The sequence below is a fragment of the Oryzias latipes genome, chromosome 18 (genome assembly GCF_053564925.1).
Source record: "Oryzias latipes strain Hd-rR chromosome 18, Olatipes_Hd-rR_3.1".
NCBI classification, from domain to species: domain Eukaryota; kingdom Metazoa; phylum Chordata; class Actinopteri; order Beloniformes; family Adrianichthyidae; genus Oryzias; species Oryzias latipes.
In genome coordinates this window covers 18,018,293-18,036,209 of record NC_136254.1, presented here as the reverse complement: position 1 = coordinate 18,036,209, position 17,917 = coordinate 18,018,293, and the positions used below count along the sequence as shown (strand labels likewise).

Below are 17,917 nucleotides of genomic sequence, written 5' to 3'. Positions count from 1 at the left end.
ACAAAACCTTTGTCCTTTTCTTCATCCATCTTTGCTCCAAAAGGAATCTGACCAAACTCTTAAAACAAAACTAAACTAAAGAAAAAAACACAAAAAAGAGGGGGGGGATGGATGGAAGCTGGTCAATGTAAAAAAAAAGAAAGAAGCCGTTTTGGATGTTTTTTGGTTTTACAGCACCTGTGGTCTCATAAAGAGAGGCTGGATCTTTTTTTATTTTATTTTGAAATCCATCATGGATTTGTCCCCCCCCCCCCAAAAAAAAAGCGGCTAGCTCAAATGCTGGCTCATGGAATAAATGCAGTCTCCTCTCTACACCACAAATGACTGGACAGCATCGCTTTCCGTCCGAAAAATGTTCACGACAAACAAAAAAAAAAACTACAAAAAAAAGTGCAGCCGGAGCCTCTGAGGAGCGCGAGGAGTAAACAAACCTTTCAGAAGAAGTTCCTACAGGCCGCATACCCGAGTGACACTTTTCAGAAGCCGTTTTCCAAAATAAATCCTGCAGCTGCTGGGAGCTCTCTGAAACACTTTGCAGGCATGCAGCGCCCCCCTGTGGACACAAAGTGCTTAACAACTCATTCCACCTTAAAAGATTTCTTTTATAAACTAATAGCAGGAAAACAAAAAATGTCATCTCTTAAAGAAATGTCAAACAAAGCATGAACGTTTTCATAAGTTCTTGAAGTTTATTCAGTTCAAAAAGTTTTCAGCAAACACTCATGACATAAGCCACGCACACGCGCACACACACACACACACACACAGACACTCACACATTTATCAGAAAAGCTTTTTGGCTCCCTGGTCTTCCTGTCCGGGAGCACCGGAGGGCGGCGAGGAGGGAGGAGCTTATTACTTCTCGGAAGGCTTGAAAGGATCAGACCAAACTTTTAGACCTTCAGAGAAGAAAAGAAGAAAAAAAACCACGGATGCTGCATGATCACAACGATACAAAACAGAATCAACCGATTTCTTTTTTTATTGGGAGATCACATCTGAAAAAACAAAATAAGCTTCAAAATAAAATCCCAAAACGATACATGAATTGTTCTCTTTGTAGAATCAGTGCTTTGCAGAGCAGACGTTTGCTTTAATAGATATTAAATCCCGCAATAGTTATTAAAAAGATAATAATCATAAATGGAGATTAAAGAAATAATGTAATTAAACTGAAAGTTACAAAAGAAACAAAATACTACAGCAAATGCAGTTGCACATGGTTTTTAACTTGTGCTTTATTTCTTAATTTAGCTCCAAACAATGTGTTTTTTAATTTTGAGTTTCAGAAAATTCAGAAAATGTTTAGGCCAAATGTGGACATTTTAGTCATTATTGTAATTATCAAATGATTACAGAGGATGTAGAAAGTGATCCTGTGACAAAATAAAGTTGATCTAAAAGAGCAGCCGGGCTGCCTTCACTTTTCTGTGACTCAAATCCAATAAAAATGTCAAACTGTTTCGCTTTCATGGCGTTTTTTGTTAAGGATAAGAAATCCGACCAAAATACTTTCACAGATTCTTTTCAAAAATTGATTTCACTTAATCTGCCATCCATACTTAAAGTAAAAACATTTGTTTATTGTTTTTAATTGATTAAAAACGGACCCAAGAAGTGTTTTGGAATGACAAAATATACAAAAAGATTCCTCTTTTGTGAGGAAAGTTGATCCAAACATTTCTCTTTTTTTTTTTTTTTTTACCAGTATTGTCAAAGCTCCTGTAAGCATCATTTCACCCGCTTTTTTGAATTCAGCGACCTTTTCTTACCCACAGGCTGCACATCTTCCTGGTTTATTCCGGACCGATTTATCCTCTGAGTTTGTCCTAAAAAGGAGCACAGCATTTCAGTTAGATTCTTTATTCTAGGGAAAATTTTCATGCTATGATCCATTTCAAAAAATTTCTAGAAATGTTTGATTTCAAATGTTTTTAAAAAAAATTAAGGAAGGAGAGTCTAAAGCTTCAGTTTAGGGAACATATTTGCCGGTGATTGTGAAAATCATTACAGGGGTTGTATTTTTATAATAGTAACATTGCAAAGGTGCAGAAAATCCATGGAAAAAATAAATAAATATTATTATTACTTAAATAATATAACAGTTAAAAAAAATCCTACTTTAAAGAGCTAATTTCAGAAAACCTGATTCATTCGTGACATTATAGTGTGACCTCAAGTAGCTTGAAGTAGTTAGGATTCAGTTTGACCTAAAACCTTCAGATCCTGCTGCTTACATGAACACATCTGGATTTCTCCAAAGATGGAGATTTCTGGAAGAGTTATTCAAGCAGGAAGTCCGAATCTGTGACCATCTTTCTAACTTTACCAAATCCTCTGAGTGCTGCACTCTGATTGGTTAACTCCCCCCTCCTCTAACCCTCCCTTCCCCCAGTTCCATTATCAGACACAGATCAGTTTTGACACAAGTTTCTTGCAAGGAATGTGTCAGAATTCAGAGCGCAGTTGTAGCGCACTTGTGATTTGCGCCAGCAGATTCGAGCAGACGCAGAAGCACATTTGAGCAGTTGGAATCACATATTTGACGTTGTAACTCTAAATGAACACATGCAAATGGGAATTTCTCAGTTCACAGCAAAAGATTTTTACACAAAGATGCAGAATTTTGTTGTGCAAGTATTCACATTCTATATTACAAGATCTCACATCAAATCAAAAGTGCGTTCTTTTTGGAACATATTTACCTTCATAAAGAACAGTCAGATTTGTTTTTTTAGTTGTGTATTTTGATGCCTAAGAATGAACTTTTTCTGTTGTTTTTTGTTTCAGAAGTTTATTTGAACTGCCTTTTTCCCACATCCGATGCAGAAAAACTTAAAATAAATCAGGCAAACATAAATCCTTGAAGCAGGAAATAGAATTTTTGGAGAGACATCTGGCCCAAATACTATTACCAGCCATAATCCATTAAAGATATCAGGCTTTTTTCACCTCAGTAAGCAGACTACTGTTGAAATCAGATCATGATCGGTGTGCATGCAAACTGTTAAATAGCAGCGGCTGAAAAGATAGCTTTTTTTATTTTATTTAATTGTACTTTCTCCTTCATTTATGTTATTTATTATTATCATTATCATCATTATTCACATTATTATTAGTAGTAGTAGTTGATTTTCTCTTTTTCTATTATTATTTTTAATAGTAGTACTAGTACTAGAAGCAGTATTAGTAGTCGTTTTCTTGTCTTTTTCTTGGGCAGACTTAATAAATAAGCTTCTTCCTGCTCTATTTCAAACATGTTTTCTATTGTTGTACTATTTTTGCTGTAGCTGTTTTTATTCATGTTTTCATCTTTAGATTTGCATCATTTTGACTGTATTATTTTTAATTATAAACATGTTTGGGGGAAAAACATAGAACCTATGAGGAAAATTACTTTAAAAGTTTGCTTATTTTCAGCTTTGAGGACAAAATACTCAAATGGAATTAAACTACTAGCTAGCTAAAAGTTAGAAGCTAGCTTCCAAAAGCAGTTTAAATAAAAAAAAAAATACTTCAGTACCGGTACTTCAAATATTTTTTTCAAAACAGCCTTTAGTTTGATTTAGGAGAATATCTTTAGAAAATATATAAAAATATTTGTGACGTTTACATGACATTGTATAAGAGCTAAAAAAATAAATAAATACAAGCTGTTAGCTACTTACTGTACTCGTCTCTGTGCGTCAGAGGATAGACGAAAATAGGATATAAAGCAGCGGCGACTGTTGTTATAAAACCCCCAAAAATCAGCGCTATTCTTATATTTTTCGACATTTTTCTAGCTTGGTAGGACGTAACCTAGCATTAAAGACACCCCGTGTTTACAACTTGTACTTCCGGGGAAAAGGTTACGCTGTCACATTTTTTTTGACAAATCTTTATTTAAAAACCAAAAATGACAAACAGCAAGGAACACAGAGCAATACACTGTATATCAATTTTGATAGATAAACGCTAGGGGTTATGAAAGTAAAATTATGTTAATCTATTAAACTGAGCCTAAAATCACTTCTAGTGAATGATATAGAAATTACAGATGAAAAGGCTGTATCCTCAGAAATTTACAGATTTTATAGCCACCTTTACAGCTCTAAATTTTCAAGAGCAGACTGTGACAACTTTATAAAAGAGATTCCCCACATCCCCAAAATAGACGACAATTTTAAACAAACATGCGATAAACAACTTTTAATCTCTGAGCTTGATGCTGTCATTAATCGACTCTCTCTTAATAAATCTCCTGGTTCAGATGGGCTCACAGGCGACTTTTATAGACACTTTTGGGAAGATATCAGAAAATTACTGTATCAAGTCTTCTTGGAAATCTTGAAATTTGGCCATTTATATTACGAATTGTTATGACATCAAAAAGTTAAATGTCTTGGGTACAGAGCTTATTATTGGCCAGCTAGCAGATGACACAACACTGTTTTTAAAAGATGAGCATCAAATCAAAGCAGCTATTGAAAAAGTAAAACACTTTTCCAAAGCGTCAGGGTCAAACTTAAATTTAAAGAAATTGTGAACTGTTGACTATTCATGACACACCTTTAAAAGAAATCAATCATATGCCCATTAAATCAGAAATTAAATACTTGGGGATCTACATCACCAAAGACCAAAAAATAAGCTAATCAAGGAATGTGGGTGAAAAACTGGATGAATGTGAGACAGAGTTAAATATGTGGCTCCAAAGAGACATGTCGATGCAGGGCCGGATCTATCTGACAAAGATGGAGTGTTTGTCAAGATGTATTTACCCATCTTACTCTAATGCCATCCCAAACAAAATGATAAAATCCATCTGCCAAATGACTTTAAACTTTATTTGGAGAAACAAGCATCATTACATGAAAAATAAATATGGTCAAAGAATTTAAAGATGGTGGTCTCAAAGTTATGAATTTTGACTGCCGTAACGGAATCCTATAGATAAAATCGTGGATCAAACACAACCAATCTTTCAATCTAGCATTATCAGAGTTCCACAATTCTGCTATACTGGAAAATATTGTATGTGCATCGCCATTTTTAAGTACTATTTGGAACAATGAATACATGCTCCATAGAAACAAGTCCTTGTTTTGTGCTGAATGGTTTGGGCAAAGTGTTTGGTCGGTGACTGATCTGATGGACACGGAGGGCAATTTATTAGATTATGAGCAATTGTGTTTAAGACATAACTTTAATCCTCCTATTTCAGAATTCTTAAAAGTACGTAATTCTCTTCCTTGAGAATTAGTATTTCTAACAAGGAACACAATGACACATGTAATGATAAAACGACAGTTAGACACATTATCAATTGAAGCATGCCCTCTTATGGACAGAAAATGTAATAACTCTTTTATCAGAAATTGGTTAATTGAAAGATTATTTCCTGGACGAGAGAACAAAAAACAATATACTGCAGAAATTTGAACAAAATGTTGTTACCAAATTAAGAACCGATTTCATGAAACTTCCTATTCTCCCAAAAGTTAAAGAAACACACTTCAAAATTATGAATGATATTTATCCCTCCAAAGAATTACTTAGATTACGTTTCAACATTGATGACAACAGCTGTTCCTTCTGCCAAACTGCTGTTGAAGACATCGGCCACATCCTTTTCCTGTGTGATGTTGTTCAAATGTTCTGGTTGGATATTTACAAATGGTTAAAAAATAAATTCCCATTCATCATGGACTTCTTTTCGAAAGAAGTAATAATCTTTGGCCACAACAGTGTAAATAATGTATATATCAATACTGTGTTATGTTTAGCCAAGTTTTTAATATACAAAAATAGATTACAGAAATGTCACCCCAGCTTTACCTTCTTTAACAATGAGGTCAATTTATACTTGAAATCCATAAAATTAATCGATTCACCTAAAGCCATAACAATTTCTGACCCCCTGAGTGATATTCCCAGTGTCTGAGACAGTTTATTTATCTGTTGTATCCCCCTGCATTTAGTAACACTATCCAACTCTGAAATTGTTGTTTTCTTATGTTATACTTTTCCCTAATTTCTCTATGATTATGACTGTATATAGGTTTATGTATGCATACTGATAAGAATGTTCTTTTTTCTTTCTTGCCTCCTTTCAAATTGTGGTATCCTCTCTTGTATTCGCCATAGTTTGTAAGTTTTATGTGAATGTTCTGGTGTTGTTTTGTATTGTGTTCAATAAAAAAAAATAAAAAAAAAGTTGCCTTCTATCGAGACATATTTTGGCTGATCAGGGCTTCCGTAGAGAATGACTCGCCAGCCTGGTCACGTGCCTCATCAAAACAAAAACACAATGAGGAAGTCTGGGTGAAAAAGTTTCGAAGTAGAGGAAGAATATTTGCCTGCGGAGACCCCAAAATGGGCTTTTTGTCCGTGTTGGTGTTCGCTTGTTGCTGCCGTTGGTCTTCCGGAGGGAGGGGAGAGGATCAGCCCGTCCAAACCTTCGTGATTCCTCACAGTCACATGGATGTAGGCTGGGTCTACACCATCCAGGTGAGCATTTCTGACCTAACGCGATTTCTGCTGGATCATGAAAACGTTCAGCAAATCGCCATTCAAAAAACCATTTACTGTCTAACTTTATATGTATATAAACTATATATTTATCATATATATATATATATATATATATATATATATATATATATATATATATATATATATATATATATATATATATATTATGTGTTATATGTATATCTATATGTATATCTATCTACAAATTGATAGAAAATAAAAAAAAGAAGAAAAAACAAAAACACTTCTCAAAATTACTTCACATCACAACCACAAAAGTCTCAGTCTGTCAGTCCAGAAAGTAGTTTTTATATATTTTAAATTTATACATTTTTTTAAACTGATATATGGTGTTTGCATTCTTCAGATTATTGGATAATAAATTCCACATTTTGACCCCCTGATCAAAAATACTATTCTTTATTGCATTAGTTCTTTTTAGTTAGTTTTAGTTTTAGTTTTTTTAAACATATCTTTACCCCAAAATCACAATTATTCGGGGTATTATTATTATATGCAAGTAGGAATCTAAATTGAACAAAGTTTTGATCCGTGTGGAAGAATTATTACATTAAAAACGAATAAACTGATTTAGTCTGATAATATCAAATACGTTAATTTTAAAAGAAAATCGCTCCATGGTCTTAAATATGATATTACATTTTGTAAGTCACAAATTCCTACTTTTTTATTATTATTTTTGTTTTTTAGAAAATGGTAACATTTCCAGTCATTTGTGGTTGTTTGAGGTTCTGATCAGCCGTGTTCTCGACTGCCTTCTCCTAGGAGAGCATGCACGCGTATGCAGCCAACGTGTACAGCAGTGTGACCGAGGAGCTGTCAAAGGTCAAAGAGCGCAGGTTCATCGCCGTGGAGCAGGAGTTCTTCCGACTGTGGTGGGACACCGTGGCTTCAGATTTACAAAAGAAGCAGGTCAGGCCACTGGAACATCATTCCTACCCAAGATGCATTTAACACTCCTCCAATCAAAGGTCAAGCAAATCTTTATCAATACTGATTACATGCATTTTGTCCAAAAACTCAACATTTAGACAATGATCAAAGCAAAAAAGAAAAGAAAAAAAAACCCGAAGGAGCAGGTAGGTAAGAGGTTGAAACACAATGTTTACTTAGTGTATCAGCTCCTCAAAACAAAGGGGAGTCAGGAGTTAGTCATGTGTTTGATCAATGCAGAAACATCACACGTGCCTTTTTTTTTTTAAAAGAAAGTGCAAAAAAAAAAAAAGTCAAACCATGCTCACTTTTTACCTTCATTCCTGAAATAGTTTTATGAAACATTTTCTTTAAATGCATATTCAGGTTGTGTTATTTGGATAATGGTGCAGAAAATTAAAAACCCCACATATGGTTCTTTGACCTTAAAATAATGTTTTTGATGTTAAAAAGGAACATATTTTTCAGACCATACAGCAAAACAAAACAGACAGATGAGTCAAACTTTATTCAGCTAATGGACAAACAGGTGAAGGCTCCAGGCTGCAGACTACAGTACCCACAATGCCCCAACAATCCACCCAGCAACGTCATTTAGTAGTTTACCTGAATTGTAGATTTGACAAATTTTCAAGCATCATGTATCATAAAATCCATGAATCTAAAATCATTTTGAGGACAGTAAACAAATAGTAAATTCCTGGCTGAAATGAACCAACAACGGTCAAATAAACAGAGTACTCACTACTACATTTTGCTGTAATGAGATGATTCTTTTGTTTTGAAAGGAGATCGTGTGAACTTCTGAAAAGTTATAAACTATGTTGTTTTGAAAAAAAATCTCTTTTACCATAAAATATAATACCATAAATACAAATTAATGTTTTATTTTTCTAAAGGGTGAAGTAAGACTTTGAGGCTCCTGTTGGGTTTTGGGCGGCGAGAAGTTGACCGGAATTGTTCTTTAAGTATTGAAGATTCCAGACCCCGGATCTGGATGATCCGGAGGAGAATTAGGACATTGTCATCATGTGATCTGATAAAATGGAGCTCTTTGGAATAAACACCACTTGCCATGTTTGGAATGCTGAATTGCATTCCAAGAAACACTATTCACATTGTGAAGCATGGGGGTGGAAACATCATGGTTTGGGCTGCTTTTCTTCCAAAGGGGACTGATCCGTATTAAGGGAAGGATGAATTGGGCTGAGTTGGACAAAAACCTCCTTCCATCAGTGAGATCATTGAGGATGAAACATGGCGGGATCTACCCAGCATGACAATGATCCCAAACACATCACCATGGCAACCAAGCAGTGTCTGGATAAAAAGCATTTCAAGGTTCTAGAGTGGTCTAGTCAGTCTCAGGACCTCGATCCAATACACAATCTATGGAGGGAATTGAAAGTCTTTGTTGTCTGACCCGAAACATCCCAGCTCTAGAGAAGATCTGCATGGAGGAATGGACCAAGAAACCCTTTGACGTCTATCATTGACAACCAGGGTTACCCTACAAAGTATGCGGTGAACTTTGGTTATTTTTTACTCATTTTTTTGCACCATTTTACAAATAAATTCTAAAAATAAAATGAATTATAAAATAAAATGTGATTCCTTGATTCCTTTTCCGCCCATTCTGTCTCACAGTTGAAGCGTATATTGACAATTACAGACCAAACTCAACTTTTAAGTGAGAAAACTCACAGAATTAGTAACAACCTAATGCTTTTTTGCCCCTTAGGTTTTTTTTTCTCATTACAATTTTTTTTGGGGGGGCGGGGTCCTCGTGTAAGGCTGTAGTTTGGTTTGGCTTGAGTTTTGATGCATTCCTGCATTTTTAGGTGCGACAGCTTGTGAAAGACGGTCGGCTTGAGTTCATCATCGGGGGCCAGGTGATGCACGATGAGGCTGTGACGGACCTGGACGACCAGATCCTACAGATGACAGGTGATCCCGCTTTTTTTTCAGCGGTGGTTTTACACGCCAATCGATCTGTTTCTGTCTGTGTCAGAGGGCCACGGCTTCCTGTACCAGACGTTTGGGGTGCGGCCTCAGTTCTCATGGCATGTGGATCCGTTCGGAGCCTCCGCCACCACCCCAGTCCTGTTCGCCCTGGCCGGGTTCAACGCCCACCTGATCTCTCGCATCGACTACGACCTCAAAGACGCCATGCAGAAAACGAAGGTGCGCTCCTCTTTTGTCATAATAACCCGTCCTGCAGTCTTCTGAAGTTCTGGATTTGAAACAGAAGCTGCAGTTTGTGTGGAGAGGTTCTCCGTCTCTGGCTGCCCAGCAGGAAATCTTCACCCACACCATGGATCAGTTCAGCTACTGCACCCCGTCTCACGTGCCGTTCTCCAACAGGTCTTTAAATGTGATATTTCAGGATTCAATTCCATGAGCTGTTGGTTTTTATATAGTTAAAAACAGTTTTTCTTGCCTTTCAGCTCTGGTTTCTATTGGAATGGAGTTGCTTTGTTCCCGGACCCCCCCAAAGATGGAGTCTATCCCAACATGAGTCTCCCAGTCACCAAGGAGACCATAGATGCCTACGCTAAGACCATGGTGGAGAATATCAAGCAGAGGGCTGCGTGGTTCAGGACTAACCATGTGCTCTGGCCTTGGGTGACTAAATAAACCTGCTATCCTCCTTTTTATTTATTTTTTTTGTTTAAAGTCCCGCTCCGATCATCTTTTAAATTGTTTTTAAAGTGTTCCCAGTGGTCTTGTGATTATAATTATGCCGTTTTTAGCTAAAATCAACAAACCTGTGTTGTTTCTGGGACATAGTTTCTGCAGAGCGGCGCAAGTTCACTAGCAATTCATATTTGATGCCACGTACACACTGGGCATGTCATGCACGCTCAAGAACGTGCTAAACGCTGGTTCCTGAATGCCCTTTTATGGTGTTCACAATGGATTGTCGCTACCCGATATTAGCGCATGTCCGCGGTTTGGTGCAAAGAGTCAAAGTGGTGCAAATCTGGTAACTCCTGTTCCAGGCTTTTTCTTTCACAGCTGCATTACGAAATTTGAAAGACTTTGTGTCAGGCTCAAACTTCAATTATTAATTTATTCTTCATAATCCATCTTCAAACGATCAGCATCTCTACAAATTAAAAAGGACTTTACTCAGACGTCACTACCAAATCCAAGTCCCCGATTGGTCAAAAGGTCTACTGGTTTAACTTGCAATGATCACATTTGTTTAGGGAAGCGTGAACGTGAGAGTTTTAGATGCGGACGCTCAAATCGTGTGTTTACGTAACTTTTACGTAGACTATTCGTTGGATGGGGTTGCTTGAATGTGCATCGCTGAGGTCTGTGTTAACATGGCATACGCTTTGGGCGGGACCGTCGGCACGGAGCAACCCGGCCCCCTTCAATTCCCCGTTTCTGAGAGCTCTCTGTTTACATGCTAGCTTACAGCCCCACACAACCCCAACCTAACAGCCGCTGCAATTTTAAGCCTAATTATCTTTAAATGTCCTCCATCATCAGAAAAATGCCACAAAAACACGGTTAAATCACCAAAACCACCACTTTCAGCAGAGTGCGTCTCTAATTGTTTTTTTGTTTTTTTTGCATTCGTCTTCCATAAAAAAGCATCTGATACCTGACATGTGCTGTTGTTCTTCAGGGCTGTGACAAACAGTTCTACAACTCCTCCGTTCAGTTCAGAAACATGGACCCCCTGATGAAATACATCAACCAGAAAAGCAAAGAGTTTGGGGTGACGGTTCAGTATGCCACTCTGAGCCAGTATTTCCAAGCCGTCCATCAATCCAATCTTACTTGGGACGTTCGTGGGAGCCAGGACTTCCTGCCATATTCCACCGGTAAGAGATGCAGTGAAAGTAGTTGAGGGTTCTCCATCCTCGCCAGTGTAAATTACAGTGTGGCATTTGTTTTCTTAGAGCCCTACCAGGCATGGACGGGGTTTTACGCCTCTAGAAATGTCTTGAAAGGACTTGCGAGGCGGGCCAGTTCCCAGCTGCACGCAGCAGAGATTCTGTTCACTCGGTACCGAGTCCACTTCCCAGACGGGCCCGTGGCTAAAGACTGGGCCCTGGACAAACTCAGAGCTCTGCGCTGGGCCGTCTCTGAGGTACGTGAGTCCATCCGAAATGGCTCAACCTATCTGATGCTCAAGTTTAGGTGCAGATCGATTAATTGTTCATAATTTCCTGTTTTTATGACTGAATGATTGCATTGCATTTTTTAGATATTATTTATTTTAATCATAGTTATTTGTTATTTTTGTGTTGGAAAATTGAATAGACCAAAGAGCATAGATGGATGGATGAATAGATAGATAGATAGATAGATAGATAGATAGATAGATAGATAGATAGATAGATAGATAGATAGATAGATAGATAGATAGATAGATAGATAGATAGATAGATAGATAGATAGATAGATAGATAGATAGATAGATAGATAGATAGATAGATAGATATGACATTATTTTTGATTGAATCTATCTGGTTTGTCAAACTTATCAGCTTGGACATTGAGGATATTGAAGGATAGGCATATGTAAACGATACAAATGGCCAAAATAAACTTGATTTTTTTTAAAAACGTGTAAAAGAGATGATCATTTTTTTACAGTAACTGTTTCTGTTTTGATGGTTTTTTTTAAAGAGGGACACTTTTGGAAAGATCACATTTAGCAGACAGAGTATTATATGAAGAAATAGGTAATAGAGGGTGAAAGTGTCAAGCAGGATTTGTGGATTTTATATTTTGAAATGTGTTTGTTTGTGGGGCCTATGTGTTAGCCCAGAGTCCCCTAAAAACTAATGAACCCTCCCCCCCCCGGATAAAACCCAACACATCATCAGATTGTACGTAGATAACAACAAAAGTTTCGTCTGTTGTATTCTAAAGGTCCAGCACCATGATGGCATCACCGGCACGGAGTCTCCGAAGGTGGCAGACATGTACGTACAACACCTGATGCAGGGCATGATGGGAGTGCAGGAGCTGCAGGCTGCACTCTTTCTGCTGCCGCACTACCTGGATAACCCCGCTGTGGAAAACTTCCACGGAGCAGGTGGGAAATCCAGTCACACCGATTCTTTTCTCACTGATGTCACGGATGGAGCAATGAAACTAATGTGAGGAATTGTGAGTGACTTCAATAGAAATTAAAAAGATATTAAAACCCGCAGCCACTACCAGCCCCCGCCCTTGCCGCCTCCCCTTTAACCCGTTCAGGATGGGCTGCCATCCTGGTCAGAGCTGCACATAACAAATTCATAAAAAAACAAACACTTTTTTCAAAATGGCAGCTTTTCTGTTGGTTTTATCTCCATGGCAACCATTTAATCTTTTGGTCGCCTGGGGTGGACGAACAGGTTTAAGTCATTTTTAGAAAAATTGAAAAAACTAAATTTTTGGATTTCCCTAGCAACAGAGTTTTTTTGTTAACCACGCCCATATTCCTAATATGTTCATATCGTATGTTATATCGTTTTGTTCAGCTGGAGCCAACGATTCAAGCATTTTCATAATATTCCGGTGAGATGTATGTGAGACAAAGGAAAAAGCCTCTTTTGCACGTTGGTCTCTCTAAAGCCGTTAAAATCTACAAACTTCTAAACCAACTTTCTTTCCCCAAGTAGCTTCCCAAAGAGGCTAATGGAGTTTGAAGGCTAAATATTGAAATCCCTCGGAGGAGTTCAAGTTTGTAAACAGTACCAGTACTCTTTGAAATATTCAAGATGGCGGCCTTTATCCAAGGTCAAAGGTCAACAAAACTTCAGTTGTGGTTCTAGACTTGCATGTTTTTTGTGTGGGGGGGAAATTTTGTTAAGTTTGCTCAAAAAAAAAAAAATTGTTTTCCAATTTGGTGCGAATATATGAAAATCTCCAAACAAACAAACTTTCACTTTGCCACAAAATGGTCACCAAGGTGTGGTCCTGTGTCCATCCCATAAAAACTTCAAAACTTCCTTTGTTAATCCCTGACACGTGTGTTTTGGTTTTGTTACTTGATTTTGAATTTGTCTTTTTTCTTGAGCCCCCAAAGACATGTTGACCTCATTTGATTTTTTTGATGGTTTTACCTGCTGTGATGTCATCTGTTTTTTGAGGAGGGGAGGGGGTCACTTTGTCCAAAATAAATTTCCACCTGCGTGTTCATTTTTCGATATGTAACATTGACAACATTTTTGCTCAAAGGCGAAGTAATAAAGAAGAATTTCAAATTTTTATTTTATTATTTTGTAATTATTTTTTGATTTCTTGAAGAAAATGCAAAGAAATATTCCTAAAAACTGAACATGGAGGCGACTCTCACCTTTGTTTGTGATTTTTTTTTTTTGTTATTTCACTCTAGGTGTTGATCAGGCTCTGGAGCAACACGTCATCATTTACAACCCATTGGCGTGGAACATCACCACCGTGGTGAACATCACTGTGACACTCGCGGGCGCCGCCGTCTATGATGACGAAGGGCAGCCGGTTTCTGCACAGGTGGGTCCGGACCCAGATAAATCCTTTGTTTAAAAAGAAAGGAGAAAAAGTCGGTCGTAAAGGGGGTGTCCACTCCGCCGCAGATCCAGCACTCGGCGCAGTCCAACGCGTCATACGACCTTTTCGTGGTGGTGCAACTCGGAGGCTTGCAGCACAGGAAGTACCTGATCCGGTTCTCGGGGAAGTCTGGCCACACGTACGAAGCCAAGGCGGTTGTTTTTGAGCGGCGCAGAGTGAAGGACTGGACGAGAACTGGAAGGCTGCGTCTGCCGGTTCTGAACCGGTGCTACAAACTCATGTTTGACCAGGAAACCAACCTGCTGCACAGCATCACTCACCTGTACAGGTGAGACTCTGGCGCTGAGGACACTGTGGCTGATTGAAAGGTTTTCATGCGTCAAACTGCTTCCACAGCCCCAAAAAACAGCGGGTGATGATGACACAGGATTTCTGGGAATACCACGCCAACGGAGACGTGAATGCAGGACCCATCTCTGATAACTACATCTTCAGCGCCAACGCTTCGGCTGTGAGAGCTTACCAAGCCGTGGAGATGCAGATCATCCCCGGACAGATCGTCACTGAGATTAGACAGTACTTCTACAGGTTGGTTGGGAGCAGAACCAGGACTTCAGGTTCAGTTTGCATTCTTCCTCTACTTCGTCCTGTCTCTTTCCTAGAGGGGAAAACGATTCCGACTACGCCTACTCCATCACCACTCTGGTCCCGGAGTTTTCCGGGGCGGGGCTTCCGTGTCACAGACTGCAGCAGACCTACTCTGTGGGACCCCTCCAGCTCAACACAGAGGTCGTTTTGAGGACCAGCACCTCCCTGAAGAACAACCAGAGTCTGTACACAGACGACAACGGCTTCCAAATGATGAAGAGAACCTACAAGAAGTTCCAAAACAACACTTTAGCAAGAGTGGGTTTCTGGGAAAAACCTGGATAAGAAATCGCCTTATTTTAGGATATGACAATATTTCTTTCTTTGTTTTTACATGTGTGCTCCAGAATTACTTCCCCATGGTTCGGACAGCCTACATTAAGGATGACCGGAGTGGACTGGTGCTCCTCAGCGACAGAGCTCATGGAGTGTCCAGTCAAGCCAACGGAGAGCTGGAGGTACGTGACGTCAGACAACATAAAACAACACAGCCCTCTATAAAAACAAGAACAGCAGCATTTTTCTGCCTCTGCAAACATTGAGCTTTATAAATATTTGGTTTAGATGTAATTCATTCAAAAAGAATACTTTTGTTTGTTTGTTTTTTTAATTCTTAAAAGCCTGAAGCTGTGTCCACAACGAACGCGATTCGTGCAGCAGAGGCGTCCTTTTTTATCGTTAGGTTGATATACAGACGGGATCAGAGGTGTTGCCGCGCGATTTCAGCGTTGTGCGTGACGTGACGGCCTGACAGCAGGGCTACTTGGCCGTGGCGGCCTATTGAGAGTTCAAAAATCGGAACTTTGGCAAAGCAGGGACTCAGCTTTTCACCCGTAACTTCTTGGTGTCATGATCAACGGGTGGAGTCCAAAACCAGCACAGTGGAAATGAAAATGTGGAGACCTGCAACACAACTTACAGAGAAACTAAAAATGCTGTTTTAGAGGAAACGTGTAGGGAAGGTTTGATCCCGTTTCTGCCTGATGGATAACCCTGAATGGGTCCTAAAGAGTCCAAGCTGACCTCATTGCATTCAAGTTCTTACAGCAGCTGGAAAATGGTACGATCCAAGTGGGTCTGGCATAAAAAAAAATATTCACAAGCATAATTTAAAAGGAACATAGATCTTAGAAATATACTGTAAGTATTATTACTATTCTTATATTTACTAGTAAATATACAAGAAAGCACATTTTTAATTTATTTATGAGTATTGGGGTTGAATTGGTTTATGCATATGTATGTAAATGTGCTTGTTTCTTTTTTCTTTCAGTGTTTTAAAATATACATAAAATATACTTTCCTTTTTTGTTTCCTTTTTAAAGTTTATGAGATTGTTTTACGTTTTAACTTTAATGTGTGAAACAACATTTTTTTTTTTCGTTTTTGTGTGTGAGGGACATTTTTATTTATTTTTATTTTATACACATTCAAAACTGTGGTCTATCTATCTTTGACAGCTTGTGTAAAGTTGCCAGGAAGTCACTTTTGGACAGTTGTTCTCTAGAGGCGTTTCACTTCTTGTATGTTTTTTGTTTTTAATTGGAAAAGGTTACAAACTCCATGAGGCTTAAGTTCAGCAAATTTTAGGAGAAATCAAAAAGGCACTTATTATAGGACCATCCATCCATCCATCCCTTTTCACAACCCGCTGAATCCTTTTCAGGGTCACTGCGTTGCTGGAGCCTATCTCAGCTACTGCTGGGGGAAGGCGGAGTACACCCTGGACAGGCCTATAATGGACTATCAGATAAAAATGTGTTGTTTTGCTACTAACATAGTGAAACATTTTAAAATGAGAAAAAATACGTCGAAATTGGTGGATCCTGACATGCTTTTCCTCTAAGGTCATGCTCCATCGGAGGCTCTGGAACAACCAGCCGTGGAACCTCGGCTACAACCTGACGCTGAATGACAGCTCCGTGGTGAGGCCCACCCTGTGGATGCTGCTGGGATCCGCCAATGCGACCTCCAGACTGTACCAGAGGGAGGCGGTGGAGCTGCAGCACAGGCCCGTCGTCATGCCCATCGACAATCCTCGTAAGAAATGCCTTTTCTTTCTTCTGCACCGACATTATGAGCAAAAAGCGATCTTAAAGAGTTGCCACCTTCCCTGCTTTCTCAGGCAAACCCCGGCAGGAGAAGACCGGATGCAGTTCTCCGGTGCGCCCTGTAGTTTTGCCGCCTAGTCTCCACCTTCTCAGCCTCAGCGTCCTCGGATGGAACTACAGCTCCAACCACAGCATCCACCTCAACCACATACACTCAGGTTAGCTGTGGGGAAGATACAGCAACCTCCTAATGGTTGGATCTGACCTCCGTCCCCATAACTTTGCTTTTAGGTAAAGACTTTCCACCAGAGCCAGACTATGATCGGGTTCTGCTGAGGATAATGCATCTATATGAGGAGGGAGAGGATCCCGAACTTTCAAAGCCGGTCACCATAAACATAAAGGTATGAATGAATATACAATGTGCTTGTTTGTTTCTTGTTTTTAAACTGTTGGTGTATTTCCTGGATGAACAGGAAGTTCTGCAGGGCGTGGGGGAGGTGACGATGCTGGAGGAGCGCTCTCTAACAGGAACCTGGGATAGCGCCGGTCTGCAGAGGTGGAAGTGGAAAACAGCAAATGATGAGGGAAAAAGTGAGAAAAAAGCTGGAAAAATGGTCGCTTTTGATGTTTGTATTGGAGTGACACCTTTTCTTCTTTTATCCTCTTACAGTGAAAGAACCTCATCAAGGACATAAAGATTTCATTTTGACCATCTCACCTAAAGAAATCAGAACCTTTTTTGTCCACTTCAGCTCCAGAAACAACGTTTGAGCTTTTTCAAATTTCTTCTGTGAAGATCACCACTCTTTTAAAAATTAATTGATTCATACAAAAAAATCACACAAAACAGCTATGAATTATTGCAGGTTCAGCAAATCGTGCTTTTATTCTGAAGTTTGAATGTAAATCAAAGAATAAAGAGATTTTTTTTGTCATTCCTGCTCAAAACTCTGATTCTTTCTCATAAACAATCATTTGTTCACATGGTGTGTACTGTTCAGCTACTTTGCATGTTTCTAAACCAACTTATTATATAAAAGCACTCATTTTCATTTGAGGTAGTTTTCTGTTTGCTTACACAACTAAAATCTAAAAACTAGACTGGAGTTCTAAAGATGCTAAACGTTAGCAACTAAATTATCACACAAAGTAACTTAAAAAATAATGAAATAATTGCTTAAACTGCCAAGTTAAGCTATATATTTAGACTGAAACACAAATACAGCTTTAAAATCAAATAT

At 38.7% G+C, this 17,917-nt stretch overlaps 2 protein-coding genes across 2 annotated transcripts; one reads left to right on the top strand and one right to left on the bottom strand.

The window, feature by feature from the left end:
• Window positions 1-665: 665 nt before the first annotated feature.
• smim20 (small integral membrane protein 20) lies at window positions 666-3,862 on the bottom strand. The gene is made up of 3 exons (XM_023966124.2): window positions 3,669-3,862; window positions 1,773-1,829; window positions 666-899 (listed from the first exon to the last, which is right to left on the bottom strand). The coding sequence occupies exons 1-3, from the start codon at window positions 3,775-3,777 to the stop codon at window positions 856-858; spliced, it is 210 nt and encodes a 69-aa protein (XP_023821892.1). The 5' UTR covers window positions 3,778-3,862; the 3' UTR covers window positions 666-855.
• A 2,375-nt stretch (window positions 3,863-6,237) lies between these two features.
• On the top strand, window positions 6,238-17,611 carry man2b2 (mannosidase, alpha, class 2B, member 2). Its single transcript, XM_011487548.4, has 19 exons — window positions 6,238-6,492; window positions 7,303-7,449; window positions 9,312-9,417; window positions 9,482-9,654; window positions 9,719-9,834; window positions 9,918-10,095; window positions 11,111-11,309; window positions 11,388-11,578; window positions 12,367-12,532; window positions 13,820-13,956; window positions 14,040-14,302; window positions 14,371-14,562; window positions 14,637-14,880; window positions 14,970-15,080; window positions 16,470-16,662; window positions 16,748-16,891; window positions 16,965-17,077; window positions 17,150-17,267; window positions 17,347-17,611. Exons 1-19 carry the CDS (start codon window positions 6,358-6,360, stop codon window positions 17,445-17,447), a joined length of 3,027 nt encoding a protein of 1,008 aa, XP_011485850.1. The 5' UTR covers window positions 6,238-6,357; the 3' UTR covers window positions 17,448-17,611.
• Window positions 17,612-17,917: the final 306 nt, after the last annotated feature.